Source organism: Eubalaena glacialis, chromosome 17, assembly GCF_028564815.1.
Source record: "Eubalaena glacialis isolate mEubGla1 chromosome 17, mEubGla1.1.hap2.+ XY, whole genome shotgun sequence".
Lineage (NCBI taxonomy): Eukaryota > Metazoa > Chordata > Mammalia > Artiodactyla > Balaenidae > Eubalaena > Eubalaena glacialis.
Genome location: NC_083732.1, coordinates 72717896 through 72745655, shown reverse-complemented (window position 1 = coordinate 72745655; position 27760 = coordinate 72717896). Strand labels below are relative to the sequence as shown.

Here is a 27760-nt window from a genome sequence, read left to right as displayed (position 1 = left end):
TGCAGAGTCAGGGAACTGTGAGTGAGCTGGTCTTGCTCCAGAGGCTGCTGGCTCACCAGGGTGGTGTGAGACACCAGTCGGCCTGCAGCTTCTATGGCTCCTGTGGCTCCTGCAGGATCCTTGTTGGGCCAAGTGCTTGGTTAGCCCTGTGCCAAAGGACACCATGTTCTCCTGGAAGATATTCTCATCATGAAAGGTGAGGTCCCATCAGAGCAGGAGGAGCTGCAGACCAGGCTTCAGTAGAAAATTGCTGCACAGGAACAGAGGGGACCAGCACACCTTCAGGCCCGTCTGCAACCTCAGGTTGGGGAGCAGTAAACATGAAAGCTGGAGCAGTCCATCTAGCCTGAAATTCCTCCTTGGGTGCAGCCTTTCAGCAGCGGCCTACTCTTCCTTTTCAATCTCTTCTTGCCCTTGCATTTTTAATTGTTATCAGTTCAGCAGACATGTGCTGGGCAGTAGGGTAAGAGTATGGGTTTTAGTCATAACTCTTTCATTTAAAAAAAAATTATTTTATTTTTGGCTGTGTTGGGTCTTTGTTGCTGCGCGCGGGCTTTCTCTAGTTGCGGAGAGTGGGGGCTACTCTTCATTGTGGTGCGCGGGCTTCTCATCGCGGTGGCTTCTCTTGTTGCGGAGCACGGGCTCTAGGCACACAGGCTTCAGTAGTTGTGGCACGCAGGCTCAGTAGTTGTGGCTTGTGGGCTCTAGAGTGCAGGCTCAGTTGTTGTGGCACACGGGCTTAGTTGCTCCGCGACATGTGGGATCTTCCCGGACCAGGGATTGAACCCTTGTCCCCTGCATTGGCAGGTGGATTCTTAACCACTGGGCCACCAGGGAAGTCCCTCATTTCTGAATGAAGTAATGGAACTCAAACTAATTTTTAAGCAAAAGGGGGATCTGTTGACACATAACTGGGGGAAGATGGGATGTATCTAACTTTAAGGTCGACTGGCTCTAAATACTCAAATGATGTCATTTCTCTCTCTCTCTCTCCTTGCTCCTGTCTTTTTTTCTATCTCTTTCTCTCTCTCTCCCCCCCTCTCTGCTTCAATTTCTTTAAACCTCAGGAAAGACTCTGATTGGCCCAGCTTGGGTCATGTGTGTACCCCTTGGGCACTCACTGAGGTCCGAGATAGTGCTACGATTGGCTAGGCCTGAGTCACATGACTACCCATGGACAGAGGGATCCTGTCCTGTGCTGGTGCCACACCAATATCTTAGAGTTGACACAGGGAAAGAGCAGGTCTGTAGAAGACTCTCCCAGTGGGAAGGGGTGTTAGTGTTGCTGAAAGAGATGAGGAAGGAATACTGGACAGATGTTCAGTACATTTCCTGGTCAGGAGGAGCATCACACAAAGAGGAGATTGAACAACTAACCCATATGTGGTTAGAACTAGATACATCCTGTTGATGCAGGAGTTCAGTGCAGCAGGGCTTCCAGAGAGCCAGTTGGGATATGTGTGTCTTCCTTAAATCCAGCCTCTCTGTCACCCAAGATGTACCTTTATTTGGTCTGGTGAAACTTCAACTGGGACTGGAAGAAATGGGGAAGGGGCACATTCTGAGAGGAGAAACTGCGTGGACCCAGGGAGTGCTCACCAATCAGCAAGCAGACCAGAGTGGCCAGAGGAAGAGACTGGATAAGGAGTTGGGAGATCCTTTGGAGAGATGGACCTGATCCCAAGGTTTGTGACCCAAATTCAGCCACGGGAAGCAAGTCCAAGGTAAAAGATTTTGAATGTATTTTGTTTCACTTTACATCAGTTTTATAGAATATTTTACTCATCTTGGTAAATCCCAAACCACTTTTTGATTTCCCATCATACAAGCAAATAGCATAATTCTTTGGCATTCAGGGTCTTTCCAAGTGGATAATCACTTCTGTTTTTTTATGACTGGGTTTGAATCAGCGTGACTTTGTTGCTTTTCAAAGTTGGTTGTTCAAAACTGATGGTTTCTTCTTTTGTTACACATTATAGCCTCCTCGTTGGATTTCTACTACTTAACACCCTGACATTGTATATATACACTCTTTCACTTCTGCATCTTGTGCCTTCCTCTGATTTATCCATTTGGCCAACTCCTACTCATCCTTCAAAATATAGATCAAGTTTCCTTGAGGAGGGAGACTATACATAACTTATCTCTCACCTGGCAATTGGCACAGGGATAAATGAGCTCATGCATGAGTGAGAGGATTCATATCTATCCAGCCTAAGGATGGCACAAAGGTTTTGTGTCACTTACGAGCACATTTGAATGCAAGTATCAGACAAATGCAATGAGTGGTGGATTAAACGAATAGATATTTTTCTCACATATCAAGACGTTTGAAAACTTTCAGCTGTGGCACTGGTTCAGGGGCTCAAAGAAGCTATTAAGGATGTAGTCTCAAGATCAGCAATGCACACAAGGTAAGAACAAGGGAGGAAGAAGACAGGCACCGGCTATGCAAGAGCCTTCTGCGTGCATCTCATTAGCTACTCCTGGCTGCAAGGGAAATTGAGTTTCTGACCTAGGACTGGGGTATGTCAGTGCCTGGGCAATATCTTGGTTCTGTTAGTGAGGAAGAATGAAGGAATGGATACTAGCTAGGCAACCAGTGGCATCCACCCAATGTGTCATCTCATGTTCCAAGGTTAACAGATTCAAGGTGAGGCTCTGTGTTCAGTATTGTGAAGGCTGTCCAAGCCCAGCAGGCAAAGGCACTTCAATTGATTATTAACGTTTGCCATGAGTGGGGCATATAGCATCCTTGGTGTGTATTTGTCATCTTTGGTCCAGCCCATAGATTGATCTGTGTGCTGGACCATCTGTTTCCCCCCCCCAACCCTTCCCCCACCTGCTCTGTGTGCTGAGAGGCAAACTCTGATGGACTGGACCAACAGATCCCCTTACCCTCTGACTTCTGGTTGGGTTTGGCCATTGGGAGGAAGTGGCAAAGGGGAGGGAGGGCAGAGGATAGGAGGAGAATGATGTCAGGGTATTTATTCTCCAGATTCTCCTCCTGCCGGGTCACCATCGTTTATTGAAGGCATCTATCCTTTACAGGTTCCAGTAACTGCCCCATCCCTTACCCCTTCAGGCCAAGATCTCTACATCCTCCCTTGTTGGCTTCCCCAAGCCCTGCCCACACCTTGTGAACATCCATTTAATGCGCTGCCCTTAAATTTCCCAGTTTAAGTGTTCTGTCTCTTTTTCTCAAGGATCCAGACTGAGGCAGTCTGTAATGCTTTGGGGGCTGGTTCTAGGGGAGGGTGTGAGAGTTACTGATGGAGACCTTTGTCATCTCCCTTCCTCAAAGTCCAGGGCAATGTGCCTCCGACACTCTACAGGATAGACTTGCAGCATGTCATGGGATGTACTTGGATGTCTTTTTTACTCATTCTTATTGATCAAGCGCCCAGGGGTAATGATGGTGCCTCTACTGTGGTTTGTAAGTACATCCAGCTGTTAGGCGCTCCAGATGGGAGCTTTCAGGAATCAGTAGGAGGGAACTGACGTCTCTCCTGGTTCTCTCCAGATTGTATTGTGGCAGGCCAGTGAGAGCTGTCATTTCCGCATGCTGTTGGCTAGAAGTGGCTGTGCACCAGGTGGTCTGGAAGGACAAGGGCACCCGCACCTGGGGTACCACGTGATCTCCATCCTGTTGCTGCCTCTGCCTTCCTGCTCCCCAAGGCCTTGGCGTCTACACTCTGAAAACAGCCTCCGTGGGATATCGGATCCCGCCCCCAGCCCTCAGTGTGCTGGAGGAGGTTGGGGAGGAGCCCTTCAAAGCCTTCAGAGCAGAGTTTCTTAAACTTGAATGAACAGGTAAGTCACCTGGGGATGGTGTGAAATTGCAGATTATGATTCAACAGGTCTGGGGTAGGGGCTGGAGAGTCTGCATTTCTAACAAGCACCCTGTGATGCTGCCGCTGTTGATCCAGGGAACACACTTGAGTACCAAGGACTTAGAGATGGACGTCCAGTACAGTAGCCACCAGCTATGTGGGGCTGTTTACACTTACTGTCTTTCCTTTGTTTTTTATCTCATAATCTCATCAAACCTTCAGAATGCTGAGTTTCTAGCAACAGCAACCCAATTCAAAAGGTTTTTGGCCTAAGTCAAAAAGAGAAATATGTTGGTTTTTATGAAACTGGAAAGATAGGGAGCTGGCCTCAGGAATGGCAGGGTCCAGGGACTCAAATGATGTCACCACTGTCATCACCACCACCATCATCACTGCCACCATCATCTCTTTCTTCTTTCATTGCTCCTCTGCCTCTTTTCTTGAGTTTCCGGCCTCATTCTTGCTACCTGCAGACTGGCTTCCTCTCTCGGGCAGGGGATTTGGATGCTGGTGGCTCCAGGCTAATATCACGCTCGTCATGTCAATGGAAAAAGGGAGCTCTCTCCCAGCATCTGAGTGCTCCTGCGTCACACTGCACCCAGCTCCGTGAATAGGGGGCTGGAGTGCCAGGCTTGTCCTGTGGGAGGGGAGCGGGTCACCGTGATGGGCAGCCCCTCAGAATCAGATGAACAGAAGGGGAGACAAGTGAACCCTGAAGGAAGGGACGTAGTGCAAAGAGGTACGGGGCAGACAAAACCAGCAGGTGTTCACGCCACTCCACGGCTCTCTTCCACCTCACCTGTCCGTCTATTCCCCTTAAGAACCCCTCTCCTAGTTTCTGCCACCCTTTGATCATTCCCAGGGGGGAAGATGTAGCTTGTCATAATTTGCTGGGTGCTTAAAAGAGCACAGCTGTTTTCCCTGTGTATTTTCATTGCAACCAATTAGCAAAGCTTTCTCTTTGGTGCAGAAATTAAAAATAAAAAGACAAAAGTTCTGGCAAGGTTTTCCCTTTGGTTTCTTCAGGCATTTAATAGCATCTCCTGCTGCCTTGCTGGAAGAATTTACTTAAATTGCTTGAGAGTGGCAAGCGGAACGGCAAGGGAGGTAAATAGCAGGAGGGGAAGGCAGCTGCCTGCCAGGGAGAAGCGGGAGGGGGCTGGGATGGGCTGACGTTCATTAATGGTCTGGTAGGACAGGACAGCATGCGGAGATGAGGTCTGTGGATGGTCCACTGCTCGGAGCGCAGACGGGAAAGGCAGCGTAGGCAGGGAGCAGGAGATGAGCCAGTGACAGCCACTTGGCACTTTTTTTTTTTGTAATAAGAAAAGCGCAGGCTGGATTTTTGGTTTTTTTTGTGGTGGGGGAGGTGGATGGGGAGAGTTTGGAGGTCGAGGGGTGGATAAACTGCCCAAAAGTCTGTAAGTCCCTGTGAAAATGAAACATCTAGACCAGAGATTCCCAATGTTGGGACCCTGAGCTGGCAGTACCAGCCTCACCTGGGAGCAGTGGACATTATCTGGTCCACCCAGGCCTACTCAGTTAGAAACTCTAACCAGCCTTCCAGGTGATTCCGCTGCCTGCTCAAGCTTGAAAGACACTGGTCTAAACGAGGGTCACCTTGAACAACGAGGGGCTTTTTAAACCTCACCTGGTCAGAGACACAAAAGCCGGCCTTCTCGGAGAAATGGCAGTGTCCCAGCCACCAGCAATCCGGGACAGAAGTGACTTGCCTGAGGTCCCCCGAGAGCAAGCGGTGGCCTGCAGGCAGGTCTCATTCCCACGCCTGTGCTCTTCTTCTCTGCAGTATTTTATGAGTCTATTTGTGAAGACCCCAGAGAAGGGTGGGCCTATCACTCACTTCTTCTCTATGTCACAGAGATGTGATGAAGATTCCCACGTCGACACTTACCCCGTTTTTACAGTCCCACCGGCGCTGTCAGGCCTCACCAGGATGGAAGATGAGAAGTGTGGTCATAACGGATTTGAAACAGAGGGTGGGTGAGTTGGAACCCTCAGGCTGTGCCCTGGGAGCCAGACAGCAATGAGGAACCAGGAGCAGAGGAAAAGGTTATAAAAATGTTTAGTCTTTGCTTTATTGAGTTACAACAAATGAGCAACAAGTTAGAAAAATTTTTTTTTTTTCCAAACTCCCTAACCTTTTATTTGTGCAGTGTACTCAAATGAGGGGCAGTGTGGGCAGGGGAAGGGGCTGCAAAGACAACTCATACTGCAACATTTACACCAGATACGTCTCCTGGTTCTTCTTCTTTAGAAGTTAGGACTAACTGAGGGAAAAAAAAAAGTGCACTCAGGAAACTAAAATTGGCCCAAAACAAACACACAAACAAACAAAAAAAAGCAATTCGCGGTGAAGCTTCAAGCTGAAATCTTGTCCAATACCACACTGAGAAAAGGCAGCTAGGAACGGAAATGAAAACCAAAGCTGTCCATCTTTGTACCATCTAGACACGAAGATCTCTCTTTCTTTTAATTTCACAAAAGTAATGATGATGCTAATGCGTCCGGGAGCCCTTTCTGCTGGTCACTAAAAAGGGGCTCAGAGGGTAGCTGTCCGCCACCCAGTTCTCCGGGTGCTGGCTCGGCCCAAGGTCTGAGGCCAGGCCATCAAAAAAGCCAGACCAGCCTGGTGGCAGTTCAGAAAGCCTTGTGTGTGGCTAAACAGGGACCCTCAGAGGAGGCTGGGGAAGAAATAGAAATGGATTTGATTTGGAAGATCTGTCATCTGTAAAACCCTCTCCAAGTTAAGACAGATGCCTGAATCCCAGCCCTTTCCCCTGAAGAAATCTCCCAAATTTCAAACTACCTTTAAAAATGAACTCTCCCTACCTAAAATCCAGTAGATATAATGGCACTAATGCTAACATCCCCCCCTCCCCCAAATTAATAAAATAAAAAAAAAAAAAGAAAGGAAAAAAGAGAAAAGCACGTGTGATCAGCCCTCCCTCCTGGGAAAAACCTTACAATGGTAGTGCTGGAAAAGGAAGTTGCCCTTGGTTAAAAAGGTAACAAAGTTTTCCCACATTGTACAAATCGGTTCCAGTATAGCAAGAGGTGGGGGCCTGGGCACAGGAGCAAACTATTTACAAGGACCCATGGAAAACGCAGTGGTAGGACTTTGGCACTATGAACAATTCCCACCGGGCCTCGGGGAGGTGCATATGAGCGAAGGCGTTCCACTTGGAGTCTCTGGCCAGGGCGGCCCACAGCCGGGGACGAAAGTTCTCTTCTCTCTTTGAAGACAGAGTGTCCCCTTCATCAGCACAGCAGTTCTGATGGACTGTCCTAGAAGGACAACACAAAACCAGAGAGACAAGATGTCAGGGAGATGACCATCATTCCCTGGGTGCAAGGCATCGGGGGTGGCCTCTCCTTGGCTCTCCTGGGGAGACACTTCCAAAGCCATCCTGGGGCCTGGAGGAGAGACAAACGCCCTGTTTTAAAGAAACAAGTGTTTTTGCTGAGCACAGTCTGACATTATGGGAAGTGCCTTCAGAATAAGGCCTTTGAAAATAAGATGACTTTCTGGGCAAGTGAAGGAGGTGATTCATTTCATCATTACAAGACCCTTTTCTTATTCCTGGAGAGGCAGCCAGTCACAATGGTTCCTAAAAGGCCCCAGAATCAGTCAAACCTGGATTTGGGTTGGGAGTTCTCTCTATACTGGCCATGGGGCCATACATACGTCAAAATCTCTCTAGGGCTTAGTTTTTGCTTCTGTAAAACAGGGATGATAATAGCATCCACAAAGTAGTTGTGATAAGAAGTTGATATATGTACCAGCATATAAAATAGTGCCCAGCGTGTGGTATTACATGTGCTTTTGTTGTATTTGTTAGATGGAACCCTTTCCAAATATGATAGGATATAAAATAATCATAATAAGATGAGAAATTTTAAGTGTATTTTTAATTTAATGTTTCTATCAACCCTCAGGTGTAGATAAAATTGTTATTCCCATTTTACAGGTGAGGAAACTGAGCACAGAGAAGCTAAAAAACTTGCCCAAGATCACACAGCTAGAAAGTGGCAGAGCCAAAATTCCAACCCAGGCAATTTCCACAGCCTGTGCTCTTAAACAGTGTTTATTGAGTCAGTATGGAGAAGTGTTTAATTCTTATGTACTTTGAAGTAATGAAAATAGTCCAAGGACCTTCTTATGGGTTAAATTGTGTCCTCCCAACCCCCAAAGATATGTTGAAGTCCTTAACCCTTAGTACCTCAGAATGTAACCCTATTTGGAAATTCCTTTACAAAGGCCATCAATGTTAAAATGAGGTCATTAGGGTGGGACCTAATCCCATAGGGCTGGTGTCCTTATAAAAAGGGGAGATTTGGACACAGAGACAGATATAGGGAGAACATCATGGGAAGACGAAGGCAGAAATTGGGTGTTGTATCTATAAGGCAAGGATTGCCAGCAACCCGCCAGAAGCTAGCAGAGAAGCAAGGAACACACGTTCCCACACAGCCCTCAGAAGGAAGCAACCCTGCCAACACCAGACTTCCAGTCTCCAGACCGTGGGAGAATAAATTCCTGTCGGTTAAGCCACCCAGTTTGTGGTACTTGATGGCAGCCTTAGGAAACTAAGGCCGACCTCCATTTCCTCTGTGGGCTCCTGGGATCCAAGGATCCTGAGCATGAATCCAAGGGGAGGGCTCAGGGCTGTAAAGGACGTAGTCTTCCATGACAGGCTGGAAGGTGATCAAATCTGTAGATTCCTGAAGCCACTGGCTTTTTCTTTGCCTCCTTCCTGGTAAGGCTGTGTTACTGCTTGGTCACTTCTCTGGCTAAGTAGCCGAGAAGGCCCTGAGAAGTTTTTGGGTTTTTCTTGTGCAGGGGACCAAGAGCAAGAATACCAGACTTCTCAGCCGAAGGCATCAGCAGATTATCTATATTGTTTGTCATTCTTAACGTCTGGCTGTCAAATGTACCCACATTCCCTAAATGCTCCCGACAATAAGACTGAATATTGGAGTTAAGGAAACAGCTTGTAAAAGAAACGTCTGTGGATGAAACCAGATTCCAGGGTGTCCTTGGGATCTGGTACCACCCAAAAGTGATCCAGTAAATGTCGCCGAATCGTAAGAGCTACAGGGATCCTTATAGGTGATGCTGCCAACATCACTCATTTCACGAGAAAAAAAAAAGGAAGCTCGGGGAGGAAAAGCAATTTCCCCAGGTCACATGACTGCTCAGCGGCAGAGTCAAAAGCAATAATGATCATGGTTGTGACAACAGTGAGAGTAGCTTAAATATATCTCATGCTTATTATGTGCCAGGCCCAATGCTAAGTGCTGATATGGATCATCTCATTTACTCCTTATGGTAACCTGGTAACCCGGGAGGTAGGCCCACCTGCAGTGAAGAGATGGGGGTTTAGCGAGATTAAATGGTGTCAGGCAAGTAGCAAGTGGTGGAACCTGGATTCTACTGCGGCCAATCCAACTTTCACTGCTCCTCCCCACACCTGACCCTCCTTGCCCTCCGTGCACAGCTGCTTCCTGCATGGAGCCACGTGGCGACAGGAGAGCGCAGGTCTGCTTCAAAGACGGGCTGGCGGTCCCAGGCAGCTGAAGAGGAGCACTTGCCTTATCGCTGATCCCATGCAGAGCCATACGCACCCAGGATGGGCACACGGACCACAGTCGGCCTCCCGCTGTGCTCCCCAAAGAACAGGATTTCCCGCAGCAAACTGAGTCTTTCACCGTCTTCGGAAAGGAGGCTGCCTGTGGGTGGATGTCCATGCGAATAGTTCTCAGGACTCCAGGAAACAAGGCCCAAGGTGGGTAAAGAGCGATTGTTCCTTCTCCCAGCCAGGCTGAGGAACGTCAGCTCAGCACAGGACTGTGGTCTCCGCCATGGAGAAGGGAGGAAAGAGCCGTGGAGTCAGAGAAAGCTGGATCCAGGGTCAGCCACTTCCGAGCTGTGTGCCGAGGTCAGTTACCTAACCTCCCTGAGCCTCACTTCCACAATTCATAATCAACCGGCTGCTGGGAGGGCAACAGACGAGGTGTGCAAAGCAAACACGTCCTCCAGAAATATTGCTTCCTTTTTTCCTTGAGGAAAGCCAAGTGCAAAATTACAGCCTCGGGGGTAAGTCAGCTCACCTGTGTGTGTGAGAATTTACACATTTTCTCTCTCTCCTCTCTCTCATATACAGAAAACTGAACCCTGTCCTTTAAGTGAATGGCAAAAATTTGCTTTTTATTTTTTTTATTGATTTCTTTTGTTTTCTGAATTTGAAGATGACTAGTTAATGAGATCAGTCAGGCTGCTTGAATTATCTTGCCTATTAATATTACACTCTTATAATGCATATCAAGTATAAATTATTAGAAGCAAAAGAAGTTGATTTTATCATGGTGATTTTTCTATAACAAATAATTTTTAAACAATCCGATAATTGATGAATTATAAAATATCTTAGCAACTATGCTGTCAGTTTATTTGAAAGTAATAAAAATATGTAAAAATTTGCTTTTTAGATAAACCTCAATATTAAGGTGGTTCTCCATCTGGCAATTTTTTAAGAATTGAAGTATAGTTGATTTACAATATTGTGTTTCAGGTGTACAGCAAAGTGATTCAGTTATATATATATATATATATAAATATTTTTTCAGATTATTTTCCATTATAGGTTATTACAAGATATTCAATATAGTTCCCTGTGCTATATAGTAAATCCTTGCTGCTTTTCTATTTTCTATTTAGTAGTGTGTATCTGTTAATCCCATACTCCTAATTTATCCCTCTGCCCTCTCTTTCCCCTTTGGTAACCATAAGTTAGTTTTCTCTGTCTGTGATCTGTTTCTGTTTTGTATATAGATTCATTTGTATTATTTTTGAGATTCCACATATAAGTGATATCATGTAATACTTTTCTTTCTCTGATTCATTAAGTATAATATTCTCTAGGTCCATCCATGTTGCTGCAAATGGCAATATTTCATTCTTTTTTATGGCTGAGTAGTATTCCATTATATATATATATATATGTTACATTTTCTTAAGCCAATAGTCTGTTGATGGGCACTTGGATTGTTACCATGTCTTGGCTATTGTAAATAGCGCTGCTATGAACATTGGGGTGCATGTATCTTTTAGAATTAGAGTTTTCATCTTTTCCGGAGTGGGACTGCTGGAGCGTATGGTAGCTCTATTTTTAGATTTTTAAGGAATGTCTGTACTGTTTTCCATAGTATTTACATACCAATTTATATTCCCACCAACAGTGTAGGAGGGTTCTTTTTTCTCCACACCCCCCTCAGCATTTATTATTTGTAGACTTTTTGATGATGGCCATTCTGACAGGTGTGAGATGATACCTCATTGTGCTTCTGATTTGCATTTTTCTAATAATTAGTGATGTTGAGCATCTTTTCATGTGCCTGTTGGCCATCTGCATGTCTTCTCTGGAGAAATGTCTATTTAGGTCTTCTGCCCATTTTTTGATTGTGGTGTTTGTTTTCTTGATACTGAGTCGTATGAGCTGTTTGTATGTTTTGGATATTAACTCCTTGTTGGTTGCATCATTTGCAAATATTTTTTCCCACTCAGGAGGTTGTCTTTTTGTTTTGTTGATGGTTTCCTTTGCTGTGCAAGAGCTTTTAAGTTTGATTAGGTCCCACTTGTTTATTTTTGCTTTTATTTCTATTGCCCTGGGAGACTGATCTAAGAAAATATTGCTACGATTTTTGTCCAAGAATGTTTTGCCTATATTCTCTTTTAGGAGTTTTATGGTGTCATGTCTTATATTTAGATCTTTAAACCATTTTGAGTTTATTTTTGTGTATCGTGAGGTGTGTTCTAACTTCATTGATTTGCATGCGGCTGTCCAGCTTTCCCAGCACCACTTGCTGAAGAGACTGTCTTTTCTCCATTGCATATTCTTGCCTCCTTTGTTGAAGATTAATTGACCGTAGGTGTGTGGGTTTATTTCTGTGCTCTTCTGTGCCATTGATCTATTTGTCTGTTTTTGTGCCAATACCATCATGTTTTGATTACTGTAGCTTTGTAGATGGTCTTATCTGGGAGGGTTATGCCGCCAGCTTTGTTTTTTTCCCCTCAGGATTGCTTTGGCAATTCTGGGTCTTTTGTGGTTCCATATAAATTTTAGGATTATTTGTTCTAGTTCTGTGAAAAATGTCATGAGTATTTTGATAGGGATTGCATTAAATCTGTAGATTGCTTTGGATAGTATGGCCATTTTAACACTATTCTTCCAATCTAAGAGCATGGGATATCTTTCCATTTCTTTGAATCATCTTCAATTTCTTTTATGACAATGTGTTCTTCCCTATCTTATGGGGATGAACATGTATAATCCTCCAGCCATATGTATTAATATGAAAAATAAATGCCAAACAAGGCCATTAAAAAAACAAAACAAAAAACCCCACAGAAAACATATTGCAAGGCCAAAGGGTGACCTGGAGAAGGGGAGACAAAGCCAGTTTTTTTTTGGCTTTTGCAGTGATTCCAGATGTCTATGGATGGCCCTGGGCCCCAGTAGCACCCTTGGAACTGCTAGACTTCAATTCTCCTCTGACCTCTCCCAGGCTATGTAGCGGTGGGCAGGACTTGGGCTGTGGGAGCTGGCTGCACTCTCAAAGTGAGGCTGGGAAGATGCAGGACACCAAGGGCACACAGCCTGGCCCCATCGCCTTCCCCTTGGGCAGCAGGTCCCATCTGCAGGTTGCTTCTACAGAAGACCCTGCTCCCAGACACCCTCAGTTCACCTTTTTAAACGTATGTCCACAGAGTTCACTGCTGACCCCCGCCCCGCACTGAGTCTGGCTCACTGAGGATACTCAAATGTTCGTTAATGAATGAAAAACAAGAAGAGAGCACAGTGCTGTTAGAGGTGGCTGGTTACACAAGATTGATGACAAAGTTCACATTTCAGGGTATTTTTTTTTTTTTTTAAAGAGTATTACAGTGATTTTGACTATGTGGCCTCTTGCTAAGCCCCTGGAATCCTACCACTTGGTCAGGGACATTCCACATGGTAGAGAACCAACCGCCCAATGGGTCACTTAATCCCAGAGCACTAGTTCTTAGCTTTGGGGGAAACTGCAAAGTCACTGGGCCCCTTTTCTTATGGCCACTGTTTGAACGTTTCCACCAAGTGGATGCCCTGTCTCTCTCTGAACACTATCCAGGACAGGGAACCCACTGGCTCTCGCAGCTGTCCCTTTCTATCTTGGGCACACCTTGGAATGTTAAAAAGTACTACCTAATTCTTCAGCAAAATCTGTTTCCCTATTACTTTACCTTTGGGGAAGCATGAAACAATTAGAATTCTTTTCCCATGTGCTAGCTTTCTGTTCCTATTTCTCTTTACTTTTCCCTGTAGGGATTTCCTTTAGACCCTGTGGACTTGAGAGAGAATAACACCGCAGTCCATGAGATAGAAAAGCAAGCACTGTGATTGTAATTTATTCAATCTTATCTCAATCATATTTCTGAGTCCAACTTTCTTTTATTGGGAAGGGGCATGGTCTAATTTGAATTAGAACTGAGAAAAGGAAAACATGGTGACACGGAGAAAGAATAAGTAATTTCTCAGCGGATGAGGAAAATTTCACACTATCCTATATTATGTCAACTCTGAACATCCAGCAGGAGCTCTTTCCCTGCAGCAGTTTGGGGAGCCTCTGTGGTTGGGGAAATTGCTGAGACTTGTAAGTCAGGTCTCCCTGCTCGCAGAGAGGTTCAAAGGCAGAAGGAATCAGAGGGCCACTGGCTCTTCCTGTCCCTTTTCCATCAGTTGGATATTATCCTGTGGAGTTCAAATGGAATCGGATTTTAGACTCACTAGGCAGGCTCCCGACGAGGTTACAAGTGCAGGTTTGGGTTTGAATCCCAGCTCCACCGTCTTCTAGCTCAGTGACCTTGGACCAGTTACCTTTCTGTGCTTCATTCTCATCAGCCATCAAATGAAGAAAATGATGTCTTTGGAGAGTTGTTGAGTTAACACATGTAAAGTGCTTGAGCAGTGCCTGGCACAGTAAGTGCTCAGCAAATGTTGCCCCTTGTCTTTGCCCCAGGCCCCCAACCCCCGCCCCAAGATGCACATGCAATTAACACCCCAAAGCATGAGTTTGTACCAGTGGGGCCCCAACCGAAACAGTCAACTTGGAAACCCAAGATGGCTAAGTTCTCCATATGCAGAAGAATGTGCAACTTCTGAGTTAGCATCCATTGAGCAGGTATTGATGCTAATGCCAGGCCCCTGTTTTTGGACTTTCACTTATATTATCTCACTTGGTCTTGACAACAACAAAGTCTATTGGTAAGTACCATGGACTGAACTGTGTCCCACCCCAAATTCATATGCTGAACTCTAATCCCTAGTATGACTGTATTTGGAGATATGGGGCCTTTAAGGAGGTAATGAAGGTTAAATGAGGTCATAAGGGTGGGGCCCCAATCCAACAGGATGGGTGTCCTTATAAGACAAGGAAGAGACACCAGGAGGGTATATGCACAAAGGAAAGGCCATAGGACACAGAGAGAAGGTGGCTGTCTGCAAGCCAAGGAGAGAGGCCTCGCCAGAAACCAACCCTGCTGGCACCTTGATCTTGCACTTTTAGCCTCCAGAACTGTGAGAAAATGGATTTCTGTTCTTTAGGCCACCCAGTCTGTGCTCTGCTGTTATGGCAGCTAGTTGACTAACACAGTAAGTATTAAGGTTGTAGAAAATCATAAAAAAGAATAAAGTAAAATGTATAGGCATGTGGGTGCTCTAGAATTTTCTACCATCCATCTTCCATATACTACTAGGGCAGAAAGGTCTCAACACCCAGACATCTGCAAGATGACTTTCCTTTTGCTCCTCCCTTGAGTATCTCAGAGGGTCTCAAACTTTGTCAACGGGGTCATACACACAGAATCACATATAGTCTTTATTGATGAGTTAGAGGAGTTTCAAGGGAAAATTTGATGATGAGTCCAGGTAGCACTCTGGCTTTTAACTCTTGCACTTCTTTGAAGTGTGAACTCAGACAAGTCATAGCCACGATAGTCACCTTTTAGGTTCCCTGATGCACCAAGTTCCCTCCTGTCTCAGGGTCTTTGGGTATGTGGTTTCTTCTGCCTGGACTGTTTCTCCTCTCCTCTCTGCCCAGCCAACTCCTGCTTAACCTTTTGGATTTCAATTCATCCACTGCTTGTTTAGAGAAACCTTGCCCAACCCCCTAAATCAGGTCAAATTGCCCTAATCTATATTCTCACAGTTCCATGCGCCTTTCCTTCAAAAAATCTTGTCACCTGGCAACATTTCCTTTTTGTTTGATGGAAGATTATTTGGTCAAAGACTATGGGCTCCATGAGGGCAGGGACATGCTGGGCACCGCTGCCTTCCAGAGCCTGGCACACTGCAGGATTTCCACAAATGCTGATGGATGAATGAGCCAAGGCACTTATTATGGACATCTGGACTAGTTGCTCCTCCTCCTTGGGGCCAGCATCCTTCCTTTGAAAAATGAGGGGCTTCGATTTCATTATGTTCCTAAGTCACTACAAGCTGCCTAAAGCACAGTGGGAATTCCTAGTGTGAGAAACTCCAGAATTAGGTAAAAGGAAGTGATAGCAGTTAACTCTCCATGAGGTACCAGGGCAGCGAGGCTAAGGTACAGTCCCTGAGAAGTATCACCCAGTAAATAGCTAGTGATCGATTCTCCAACAGACCTTTCCCTCAAGCTGCCCACACACAGGGAAAGCAGATTGTCACCAGTTCCTCTCCCCTGATGGCTGTCATCTGATGGGACTAGTGAGTGATAGAAAAAAAAATGAGGAGAAGCAAAGGACTGAGGTACCAGATCCTGGATAACTGGAAGCCAACTATCTTTGTTAATTCTCAGGTTGGTTTGATAAACTGCTGTTAAGCATCTGTTCTGAATCAGGCACTGGGGGATTCAGAGATTAATGGCCTATGGTGCCTGCCTTTAAGGGTCTGATAGGGGAGAGACAGGGAAATAGTTAATTACAACATTTTCATTTATCCATCCATCCATTCACATATCTGTATTTGGACGGGTAATCTGAACAGATGATGGGGTTATACCTATCCTGGATCCTAAATTGTATCCAGGATCCAATGTTGGCAGCCTTGAATATTTTAAGCAAGCTGAACTATGGAAAATATTTTTTTTCTGACATTTCACAGATTTACCTCTTCCCCAAAGCCATCCCTAATCCTCAGGAGATGGAAATTGTCAGAAATCAGGAGGCAGCAAAGTAGTGAATAGTTGCGCATTAGTTCCCACTCCACATAGAATTAAGAAATGACCACGTCCTGTTGGTCCAGCCCGGGCGGTGATGGTGGTGCCACTGTTGGCAAGGTGGTGGGCCACGGTGGTTGGGTCAGGCAGTGACCTGACAGATGAGAGGGGGCCTCCAGGCTCCACCAGCCGCTAGCTGAGGAACCCAGGGCAAGCATCTCTGAGCCTCCGTTTGGCCCTCTGTAAAATGGGGAAAGAGCCGTACCTCTCTCAGAAGGTTGTCATGAAGTGTAAATGACTTAATAGATGTGCTGGAAAGAATGCTGAGCACATGGCATATACAAATAAATGGAAATTCTTCGTGGTAGCAGAGCCGGGCAATTCCGTCTGGCCAAACATCAAGGCATATGTCTGACATTCTCTGGCTCAAGTATTCTGACTCATTTTTAGGAAAGGAGGAGTTTATTTCTTGGCCTCTTACCAGGACAGATCTCTCAGTGGATAGCTCGATAATTGTTTGGACTCAGAGACTGAATCAAGATGCCCCAATTCAAGGCTTGGGAAGGATTCCTTATCTTTGTGTCTAATCTCAGGGCCAGGGTGAGCCTGGACATTCAAATACTGTCCTGAGCCTTGCCAAGCTTCAGCCAGAGGAATTGGTCGGGGTGGGTACGCTTCACTCCCACAGAGGAAATCCCATCCTAGAGTCAGCGCCCAGCTGCTTACCCAAGTTTTTTCTCACTCTCTGTCTCTCATATGTGCATCACATAACACCTTTCATGAAATCAAAACCATGCATCATTCCCAGGATTATTATGTGTGTGGCAACTGCACTCAACTGCAGGTTCCTAAATAAATATGTGTTTAAATAAAGACATCACTGAATATTTATGAATTTCAAGAGACCCATGTGTTTGGTTCATAAAAGCTGTGAAGTATTTGGAGAGGTTTTTTTCCCCTCGAGGTTGGAAGCTTCCTTGAAGGGGTGCCTCTGTCGGGACTTGGGAGAACTTTTGGCTGCCGCCACCGGCACAGACGGCGGCCCCTTTCTCAATTCAGTGGCACCTGAAAAATATCAGGAGGCCCATTAGGGATATCGGATGTCACAGGTGTTGAGTAGATCTTAGCATGTTGTTTAGGAATGTTTTCTAGCACACACTTGTGGCGTTCACCATAAATAAACATAAAAAAGCGGTTCCTGGGTGTTCCTGTTTTTTGGGGGGACTTGACTAGTTCCTACATCTCTGAATTATTTGATGTTAATTCAAAAGTCAACTCTAAAAACCCTAGGTATCTGCCGCCACAGGAGTGGGTCAGGGGTGGGAGGTGCTATCAATCAGAAATGGGGAATTTCTGTCAGAAATAAAGAGGCAGAAACGGCAGTAGGAAGAGTGAAGGCTCCGGAGTGAAACCGAGGTGCTGGCTGGGAGAATGTGGATAAGTTCCTTGGTTTCTGAGTCTCAGTTTCTGGTTTTATAAAAATATAGAGAAGCTTACCTCTCAGGGCCGCTAGGAGAATTGAATGAGACTATCTGTGGCCACAGCGCCCAGCTCAGCCTCTGAACTCAGGAGGCCTTGCATCTTTCCTTCCTTCCTTCCTCCCTCCCTTCCTTCCCAAAGCTTCTCTTTATGGTTTCAGCATTTCTTCCCCCTTCTCCTTCTCTTGGGCCTCAGGTGGGGGTCAAGCACAGTGGCAACCAGCTCAGATGGGCGCTGTCAACTGTTGGTGTTGGTATCATTTGGGAGAGAAAAGATGGGGACAGGTGGCCTTGGGGGCCTCTGGGGGGCTGCCATCCCTAGATACCTCCCACTCAGCGATGTGCATCCAGAGCCCACTCTGGACACAGGAACAATTAGCATCCTTATATCCAAATTGAGCAAACACAACTGGTTCAGAATAACTTTTGCCTGCTGTGGAAAGCCATCAGTTTTTCTTTTAGTTTGCCTCTTCTCATTGTTTGCTGAATCCCAAACTCAACTTCCTGGCTACGCCAAACCTCTTTTGGTTCCTCAGCTGCACCATTCCTTTTCTTGTCTCTGGACCCTTGCTTGGCTCTTCCTTCCACTTGAAACACTCTCTTCCTTGTCTGTGCACTTGGCTAGCTCCTGAGTCAGCTGTCCCTTCCTCCAGGAAGCCTTCCCTGACTCCCAGCCTGGGTGCCCCTCCTGCGTGCACATTTCCATCATGCCACGGAGCACCCTGGCGAATAAAGGAAAGAGCAATTTCCCCTCTTGTTGGTCTGACTGAACTCCACGTGAAGGAGGACTCTATCTTCTTCACCCTGTCCTCTCTAGTGCCTAGCACATTCGCCCGCACACAGTAGGCGCTCAGGACGTATTTGTTGAATTGAATTGAACCCAACTGTCTACTGTGTGGTAGGTGGAAAAGGCAATCACGTAGACTTATGTTTATGCATCAGAAAAATCTGGGATGGAAGACGGGGCAAACTAGGAGCTTTCAGGCAGAATCTGATTGGACAAAAAAAAAAAAAATTGCTCCTTCATTTCAACAAGGGGGATATGGGCTGGTTTGGTAGGGTCTTTTTTTTTTTTTATTGAATTTGTTACAAATTGCTTCTGTTTTATGTTTTGGTTTTTTGGCTAGTGAGGCATGTGGGATCTCAGCTCGCCGACCAGGGATCGAACCCACACCCCCTGCATTGGAAGGCGAAGTCTTAACCACTGGACTGCCAGGGTAGTCCCTGGTAGAGTCTTATAAGACGCAAGAAAATGGCCAGAGGGAGGATGAAACCGTTGTAGCCAGGTGGAGGCGGGTGGTTGGTGCGATGCATAATGCCCTTTAACCCCTCCTGTCACTATCTCACCTTCCTCACCCCCAACCCATTACCACTTCCTCCTGCAAAGTTGGAGGAGAAAGACTTGATGGCATTCTGTGATTGGCTGCTCATTAAATTGCTCTTTTAATAGCTGATGGAACCGGCTAAAATAAGGTTTCTAGAGGACTTTATTTATTTGCCAGGTGCCTCGTTTTATTACTGAATAAATGAATTAATGAGGGACATGGCTGGCCAAAGTTGTCCGAGTTCATAAATAAAAAGGTATGGTAATTTCCAGGGCTCCCTTGGGGACCTAATCAATCATTCTAGAGGTTTTTACCTTTCATTATGTCTAAAGATGACATGGTGGTGGCGCGGGGCTTCCATTGCCTTTTAAGTGACCTCTGGAGAAGCCAAGCCGGGCAGATTGTAAATCGTGCATCTCCCTCCTGGTTCTAAGCTGCCCTTGGAATACTTCAGCTTTGGCCGAGGTAGACCTTTCCCTCCTGTATCCCTCTCTCTACTATCCCCCCCCACCCCGCCCCCTTTTCTAAACTTACCATCAACAAAGCTGCCATGCTTCAGGCCCTGATTTGCATAGACCTCTGGTGAAGCACAAACACCAAGGGCTTGGGTGGCACGTCCCATTTTGTGGATGACATGGCCATTAGTGACCATGGTAACCTCCCTTCCCAGGCTTTTGTGGCTCCACAGACCTAATTTACACCACTCTCTTCCAGATTTGAAGGGGCTCTGGGGACCCCATCAGCGCAGCAACAAGCGGGGTTACTTAATGAGACACACACGGGTGCACCTTCCTTTAGCCGCGGCGAGGTAAATACCAGGTACTTTCAAAACCTTTCAGGTTAAAGGAAACAATCCCAAATTTTTATTCAGTAAACGTAGACACTTATTCTTTAAAAAATCCAAAAAGAAAAGAAAAAGGAAAAGACATATCCTTTCACGTTTGTTTCTTCCACCAGTGAACACAAAACAGGCCTTGTGTTGCGTTACCCTGTTACTAGACTTTAGAATGGACGGACCCCCAAAGGCCACAGGCAGTGATGCTGTCACCTATCAGCACTGCCTTGCAAATAAAAACATAAAATCTAGCAACACCTATTCTTCTTCCTTTGTCTTAAAAGAGCTTGAAAGAAGAACCCATGATCTGTGTCAATATCTCTGTACCCAACAACTGTATCGACTCTGGCAATAGAAAGAAAGAAACCCAGCCTCCTGCCCTGGCTCCCGGGGGGACAGGTGGCATTACCTGTCTAGGCCTGGCTGGCCTCAGCAGGGACGCTGTCGGAGTCCGAGTCAGCCAGTTCCGCCGCGCCGTCTGCTGCCGTCTGACTCCAGCTGTCCGACCTGTCTGAGACGGCGTCCTCCTCTCCGACCGTCACCTCCACCCAATCCACAATGCCCGACTCCTCGTTCTCGTCGCTGCCCTGGCCGTCCCGACTGTTGCCCTCTGATCTGTCCGAGGTGGCCTCCGAGGGCTTTGCCGGCAAACCGTCTTTTGCTTGCTCGCCGCCCGCTTTCATCCTGGGGCCCAGCTTCTCCAAGTCCTCCTCGCAGAGCTTTTTGGGGTCCTTGTGGTACTGCGGGCCGCCCTCGCTCCCGTTCTTCGAGCTCTCGGCGATGATGGTTCTTGCCGCCTTCCTCGACAGGGCGTCGTAGCCGTGATCATCCGCCACGTGCTGCTGCTGGTACAGCTCCAGCCACTTCAAGGTTCCAGTTTTTAGCAAGCATCTGTTCTCTTTGAACCAACGCACGATTTCAGTTCGGACCAGGCCGGTCTTTGCCGCCAGCTGGTCGTACTCCTGCGGCGTTGGCCACTGCGTTCTTGCAAATGTGCTCCTCAGGAGTTGAACCTGTTCTTGATTTTTTGTAATTGCTGGTGAGGGGCTGGGCAAAGAGCTGGGCACCTGGGCACTGGAGAACTGCTCGAGTCGAGACAGAGCACCATTGGGGGCCACCGCGTCTGGGTCTTTCTTGCTGGACCCCATGGAATCCAGGACGGCCTGTTCCATGCTGTCCCGAAGCTTCCGCCTCTCCGAGAACCAGGAGTCGATCTCTCTCCTGCTCAGCTTGGTCTCCACTCTTAGCCTGTCCAGTTCTGCTTGGGTCGGGAAAGAGCTTTTCAGAAAGCTGTCTTCCAGGATTTTCACCTGACCTTGGGTTTTCTCTTTGAACTTCTGCGGGGCAAAGTCTGGGTATGCGTGGTAAGTGCGGCCGTGTCGGGAAGCCGCGATGGCCAGCTGGTCTTTGGCAAGGGATTCGCTGGTGATGTGGACGATGCCCCTTTGACACCGATACCGGTGGTCGCTGAACCACTTCTTGATCTCACTCCTGGCGAGGCCGGTCACCTCGATGAGCCGGTAGACCTCAGCATCGTCGGGGAACTGGCTCTGGAGGAAGCTCGCCTTGAGATGTGCGATCTGCTCCTTCGTCTTCTTGCGGTCGCTGGCCGGGGTCAGCGAAGGGTTGGCCACCTTGGGTGGAGGCTCTGGCACTTGAGCGATGTGTGGGCGCTTGGGCTCGGGGGCAGCTTGGGGAGTCACTAGAGGTCTCTTCTGGCCGTGGTTGGTCACTCCGGCCACGGCGAGTGTGATGGGGGAGCAAGAGACGGTGGTTGGCCCGCTGGTCACCTGAGTCAGCACAAGGCTGGTCTGGCCGAGGATCTGGCACGGAAGCGCTGTCTGGAGGATGGGCTGTGACATCTTTGTGGGGGCCAACTGGGCGGGCAGCACAGTGATCGTTGGGGGGACTGACTGGATGGTGCCATTAAACATCTTCTTCCGGGCCTCCTCCACCTCCTCCGGGGACCAGCTGATGCCATGCTTTAAGCGCTGGGTGGCAAACCAGATTCTGATGTGCTCTTCTGGGTGTTTGGAAGCAGCTGTCAGCCAGGACAACTCAGCCTGCGTTGGGTAAGGGAACTTGTTGAAGGAGTTGATCATGGTGGCGTTGGTGTCCAGGGCAGAGTTGTATTTGGTAGTGTTCAGCGGCACGGGGACCTTGGGGACAAGGTTGATATTTGGTGGGAGCTGGACAGAAGGCATAACGTGTCCTAACGTGTCCTGGAGGAGCTCCACGCCCCCGAGTCTTGAGAGGATCTCAGCCGCGTCTGTCACCAGGCGGGTGGTCCCTTCCACGTGGTTCTCGGGGGCGGCCTCCTCTGGCTTCTTGGGCACCTTCTTGGCATCGGCTTTCGGTTTCCCTGGCTTCATGATGGGGGTTTTACTCACCGAGATCCCGGGGTCATTGTCCCCGCTTCCGGGACCGCTGGTGGTGATGGACATGATGTGGTTGGTGGCATCGATGGACTGCTCTAAGACGGTCTGATTATTGCGCTTGATGAGCTTCAGCTTGAAGTTGGTCTCCCCGGGGTGGAACTTGGAGTTGTGGTCAGACAAGGAGTCGTACTTTTTGGTTGTGAAGTTACATTCGGCACACACGTAGAGCGGGTTGAGAATCACGTTGGGGTGCTGCATGTCAACGTGCTCTGTGAACTCGTTCAGGTTTTGCGTGGAGTAGGGGCAGTATTTGCATTCATAACCACCTTGGAGTTTTTTGGATTGATTTTCCCCTGTAGATTTCACCTCTATCACTTCATTTTCTTTGGAAGAGTTTTCAGGTTCTGCTGCCCAAGTGTCCTTGGCCATTTCGGGCTGTGGCGTGCCGATTCCTTTCTCTTTGGCCCTGTCTCCTTCCTCGGGCACGTCTTGTTCTACTACTTGTGACGTCCGAACCATGCATGGGGTTGTGGATTTTCGTTTGCTCGCCATGCTGTCTGTCTGTGTGCAATGGCTTATTTTGGGGATGGGGGCGGGTAGGGAAGGGGCAGTGAAATGTTTGGAACTACTAAGATAAAAGGCTTTTGGCTTTATGCCCCGCTCCAATGGCTTTGGCTTCACTTGAACGCTGAAGTCTGGTGCTTGAGTTTCCAGAATGATTTCAGTGCAGAAGATTGTAACTGTTCCAATGGCTAAACACAAGAGGCAGCATCATATCTGTGGGACAAGAACAAAGAGAGTGTCAGTGTTTCCTCACAAGGCAAAAGAAACTAGCATTTCTTTCTAAGTTGCTCCCATGACCCATCCCAACTGGCACCCAAAGCAAATACCCATGTGCGCACAGAGGGTGTGAGAGTGGGTACACCTAAAAATGAAAGATCACATTCTTCTTCTCTTCCATTCTCTGGGAAGGGCAGTGGGAACAGGCCCAAAGCAAGCAAATGAGGATGCAGGTCACTCATTCATGTTTAGAGACCAAGGGATACAGAAAAGCAACAAGGGCACTGAGATCTTATGAAGTGGTGGGTAGGGTGGTGGAGGGAACCTTGCAGTGAAGTGTTGGCTGGGTTCGCAAGCCGCTTTTATGGATGGTACATCAGAAGCAAGATGCTTGCCTGGGGCTGGCAAGTGGAATTTATATAGGAGTTAGAAAATGGATATGAATGTTTCGTTTATTATCATAAAGGTAAAATCACTATCGAAAATCCAGAAAAGGCATCAAAGTATAAAAAAGAAAAACATCACCCCAAATATCGTAGTTCCTTCATTTCACTTGAACATTTCCCATTTTCACAAACTTTGAGCAAAAGCATGATTAAAAAATGGCTGCATGACAATACACTGTAGGGATATACCATACATGATGTATTTAGCCATTGGACTTTTGTTGGACGTTTACTCCTAATTTTTGGCTCTTCTCGACAAAATTGTAGTCAATACCCTTAGTCCTTATTTCTGAAGTAAAAGCACTGGGTCAAAGGAGGTCAACATTTTACATTCTCTTGACTCATATGGCCAAGTTTTTGCATCATTTGGCCTTTTCGCCGGCAGTGAATGAGTGCCCCACTCACCACTTAGCTTACATGAAATATTACCATTAAAAAGCCTGGCCAATTAGATACGGGAAAACTGCTTTAATATGCTTTGGTGCTTCTCTTGATTGCTAATAAGGGTGAACAGTTTTCAAAGATTCACTTGCCATTTGTATTCTTTTGTGAATTGTGGATTTATGCCATTTTAAAAAAACATACTTTATTATCATTTTTAAAAATTATTTATTTATTTATTTATTTATTTATTTTGGCTGTGCCGGGTCTTATTTGTGGCACGTGGGATCTTTAGTTGTGGCATGCGGACTTCTTAGTTGCAGCATGCATGCGGGATCTAGTTCCCCGACCAGGGATCAAACCCAGGCCCCCTGCATTGGGAGCGCAGGGTCTTACCCACTGGACCACCAGGAAAGTCCCTATGTCATTTTTATATTGTGATGCCCAGTGGTTTTATTATTAATTTATGAGTTCTCTCTATATTAAAAACATTAGTACCTTTCTATATTTGTTGCAAAAATTTTCCAGTCTGTCATTTACCTTTTAGTTTTGCATATGGTATTTTTTCATGTTTTACAGGTAGAAATTTTTTATTTTTAGATGGCAAATTTATCAATCTTTTTCTCTTGTGGTTTCTTTCATTGTGATTTTACATTTAGAAGGTGATTCCCTGCTTTGATAGCTGAGACCTATTATTCTATGTTTTCTTAGAGTGTTTTGGCTTTATTTTTTACATTTAACTTGTCTGGACTTGAACTGAACTGATCTTGGGGTAAGCTGTGAGATACATTTCTAACCATTTTTCTTGAAAGTTATCAATTATCTCAATAGCATGTATAGTGTTATTTATTTCTCACTAATTTGTGAAGCCACCTTGGCCATACATTAAATTTTTCTATATACTAGGGTGTTTCTGGATTATCTGTTCTGTACCTCTTATCTAGCTCTTGAGCCTTACACTCATGCTTCACTTAAATTTTTTTTTGTAGATTAGAGCATGTTTTAACATCTGGTAGAGTGAGTTTCTCTTTATCATTCTTCTTTTGCCAAATAATTCTGGGTTATTCTGATCACCTATTAATGTAAATCAGTTCTCATGAATCAGAATCATCTGCAAAATAAAATTCTGTTAGAATGTTGATTGGAATTGCATTAAACAAATATTAATTTAGGAGTACGGGAACAATTTGCTTATTATAAGGTAGGTTATGTTAACAGAACCCCAACAGGGCAAGTGATGGGCTGGACCACGCTGAGTATCTAAATGCACGGGCTTCCATAGAGGATGGCCTTTCATTGTGTGTTTGGAAACAGGGGTAGCCAACATCCGGGGGAAAGGGGATGGAGGAGATAGCATATCCTCTCCCGTCCCTCCCACGGGCCTAGGTTTGAGTTCCACTGAAGTGAGGGCTCCAGGCAGAATTAATGGACTTATTTTCAAGAGCAACCCTCTGGGTCTTGGGGCCCCACTTATCTGCTTAGGGGGTCAGGTGACAAACCTGTGCAGGACTCGGGGGAGGGGCATCCTTCCCCTGTGAACCCAGAAACGGCCACACTGAGGCATTTTCATGCTGGGCAATTTCTTTTTTTTTTTTTAACATCTTTATTGGAGTATAATTGCTTTACAATTGTGTGTTAGTTTCTGCTTTATAACAAAGTGATGCTGGGCAATTTCAGCAGCAGTGGGTGAGGGTCCCTCAGGGCACTGGTGAGGACAGGAGATGGGCACAGCAGAGCAGAGGGGAGCTGTGTCTTTTTGCTGACAACGCCCAAATTGACATGTTTAGCTGAACATCAGACTCTTGATTTTCCCCCTCAAACATGGGTCCTGCCCCCCCACCCCCACCATGTCTACAACTCTTCATCTCCATCTCTATGGCACACTCAGGCCAAAATCCTCTTTACCTCACCCCCAAATTAGTCCATCAGCGATCCTGTTGACTCTGTCTTCAAAATAAACCCAGTATCGGACCACTTCCATCTCCTGTCTGGAAGCCTCCCACAGGCCTCCTGCTTACTTCCTCTCCAGAGCAGCACAGGGATTTTCTTTCTGCTTCTTGATGGGCTTTATTTATGGTTTGAAATTCATTTTGGTACTGAAAAGCACTTAAATGTTATTTTTTAATCTCTAAAGGTTTTTTAAAAATGGAAGTATAGTTGGTGTATAATATTATATAAATTACAGGTATACAATGTAGTGATTCACAGTTTTTAAAAGTTATACTCCATTTATAGTACTACAAAATGTTTGCTGTATTCCTCATGGTGTACAATATATCCTTGTAGCTTATTTTATGACTAACAGTTTGTACCTCTTAATCCTCTCCTCCTATCTTGCCCCTCCCCCTTCCCTCTCCCCACTGGTAACCACTAGTTTGTTCTCTGTATCTGTGAGTCTGCTTCTTTTTCGTTATACTCACTAGTTTGTTGTACTTTTTAGATTCTACATATAAGTGATTTGTGTTTGTCTTTCTCTGTCTGGCTTATTTCACTGAGCATAATACCCTCCAAATCCATCCATGGTGTTGCAAATGGTAAAATTTCATTCTTTTTAAGGCTGAGTAGTATTCCATTGTGTGTGTGTATCACATCTTCTTTATCCATTTATCTGTTGATGGACACATAGGTTGCTTCCATATCTTGGCTATTGTAAATAATGCTGCTATGAACACTGGGGTGCATATATCTTTTCAAATTAGTACTTTTTTTTTTTTTTTTTACGAAATATACCCAGGAGTGTAATTGCTGGGTCATACGGTAGTGCTATTTTTAGTTTTTGAGAAACATCCATACTATTTTCCACAGTGGCTGCACCAATTTACATTCCCACCAATCGTGTATGAGGGTTCCCTTTTCTTCATATCCCTGCCAACATTTGTTATTTGTATTCTTTTTGATGATAGTCATGCAGAGGGAGATTTTAAGATAGGAATCAGTTCAGGACACTGTTCTGCATGAAGCCCTCTCTCGGCTTCCCATCAGAGTGAACTCCAACCCCGGCACGTTCTGGTCCATGCTCCCCTCCCCACTTGCTCCTCTCACTTCGGCTGCTGGAACAGGTGTATCCCTTCCATCACAGGGCCTTTGCCAGGAAGTCCACCCTTAGAGCTCCTCGGTTTTCATGGCTCCATGTAAAAGTCACCGTTCCACAGAGAGGCCTTTCCTGACCACCATTCCATGTAAAATACTGCCTCTCCCAGTTCCCCAGTCACTCTCTCCCTGCTTTGCTTTCTTCATAGCACCATATATATATATATATATATATAGTCACTGAAATATAATTGATTTACAATGTTGTGTTAGTTTCAGGTGTACAGCAAAATTGTTCAGTTACACAGAGATATATATATATTGGGTTAGCCAAAAAGTTTGTTTGGGTTTTTCCGTAAGATCTTACAGAAAAACCCAAACAAATTTTTTGGCCAACCCAATATGTATATATATTCCTTTTCAGATTCTTTTCTATTATAGGTTATTACAAGGTATTGAATATAGTTCCCTGCATAGCACTTTTTAATATTCAAAATTTACTTATATATTTTTGTGGTTAAAGGAAGAGGCAGGAGAGAGTATCTACCCATTTTCTCCTAATACAGCAGCCACTGGCCACATGTGCCTCTTTAAATTTATATTAATTAAAATTAAATAAAATTTAAAATCCAGTTTTCAGTTGCACCAGGCACATTTCGAGTGCTCAGTAGCCACACGTGGCTGGTGGCTATTGTATTAAACAGTGCGGGACATCACTCTCAGTGAGGGACGTTCTACCGGACGGTGCTGTTCTAGAATATAAACTCCACAAAGGCAGGAACTCTTCACTGTGATTTCCCCAGAACCTAGAGCAGTATTTGGTCCACAGTATGCTTTCCATAGAGATTGGGTGAATGTTAAATTAACCGCAGAGTGGCTACCCTGAGGGAACTGCTGCTGATGCAGACCAGTGATGTACGGGAACATCTCTCGTGGCTGCTCAGTGATGTGGGTGCGTGCATGTGTATTGCGTGCATGTACATTGCACGTGTGTGTGCGCGCACACGAACATGCCTGCACTT

The 27760-nt window shown here is 46.0% G+C and overlaps 1 protein-coding gene across 5 annotated transcripts in view; it reads right to left on the bottom strand.

Annotated features, from left to right (window-relative positions):
* Positions 1 to 5925: 5925 nt before the first annotated feature.
* Positions 5926 to 27760, bottom strand: part of ZHX2 (zinc fingers and homeoboxes 2) — a 170774-nt gene continuing 148939 nt past the window's right edge. For 4 of the 5 annotated variants that reach the window (XM_061172170.1, XM_061172172.1, XM_061172171.1 and 1 more), the window contains 2 exons: positions 20133 to 22878; positions 5926 to 7139 (listed from right to left, as the gene is read on the bottom strand). In XM_061172170.1, coding sequence (XP_061028153.1) covers positions 20137 to 22653 — 2517 coding nt within the window. In that variant the 5' untranslated portion in view covers positions 22654 to 22878 and the 3' untranslated portion in view covers positions 5926 to 7139; positions 20133 to 20136. Of the gene's footprint in view, positions 7140 to 19785; positions 22879 to 27760 lie in introns of those variants that run through there. The other variant, XM_061172174.1, reaches the window with a different exon arrangement.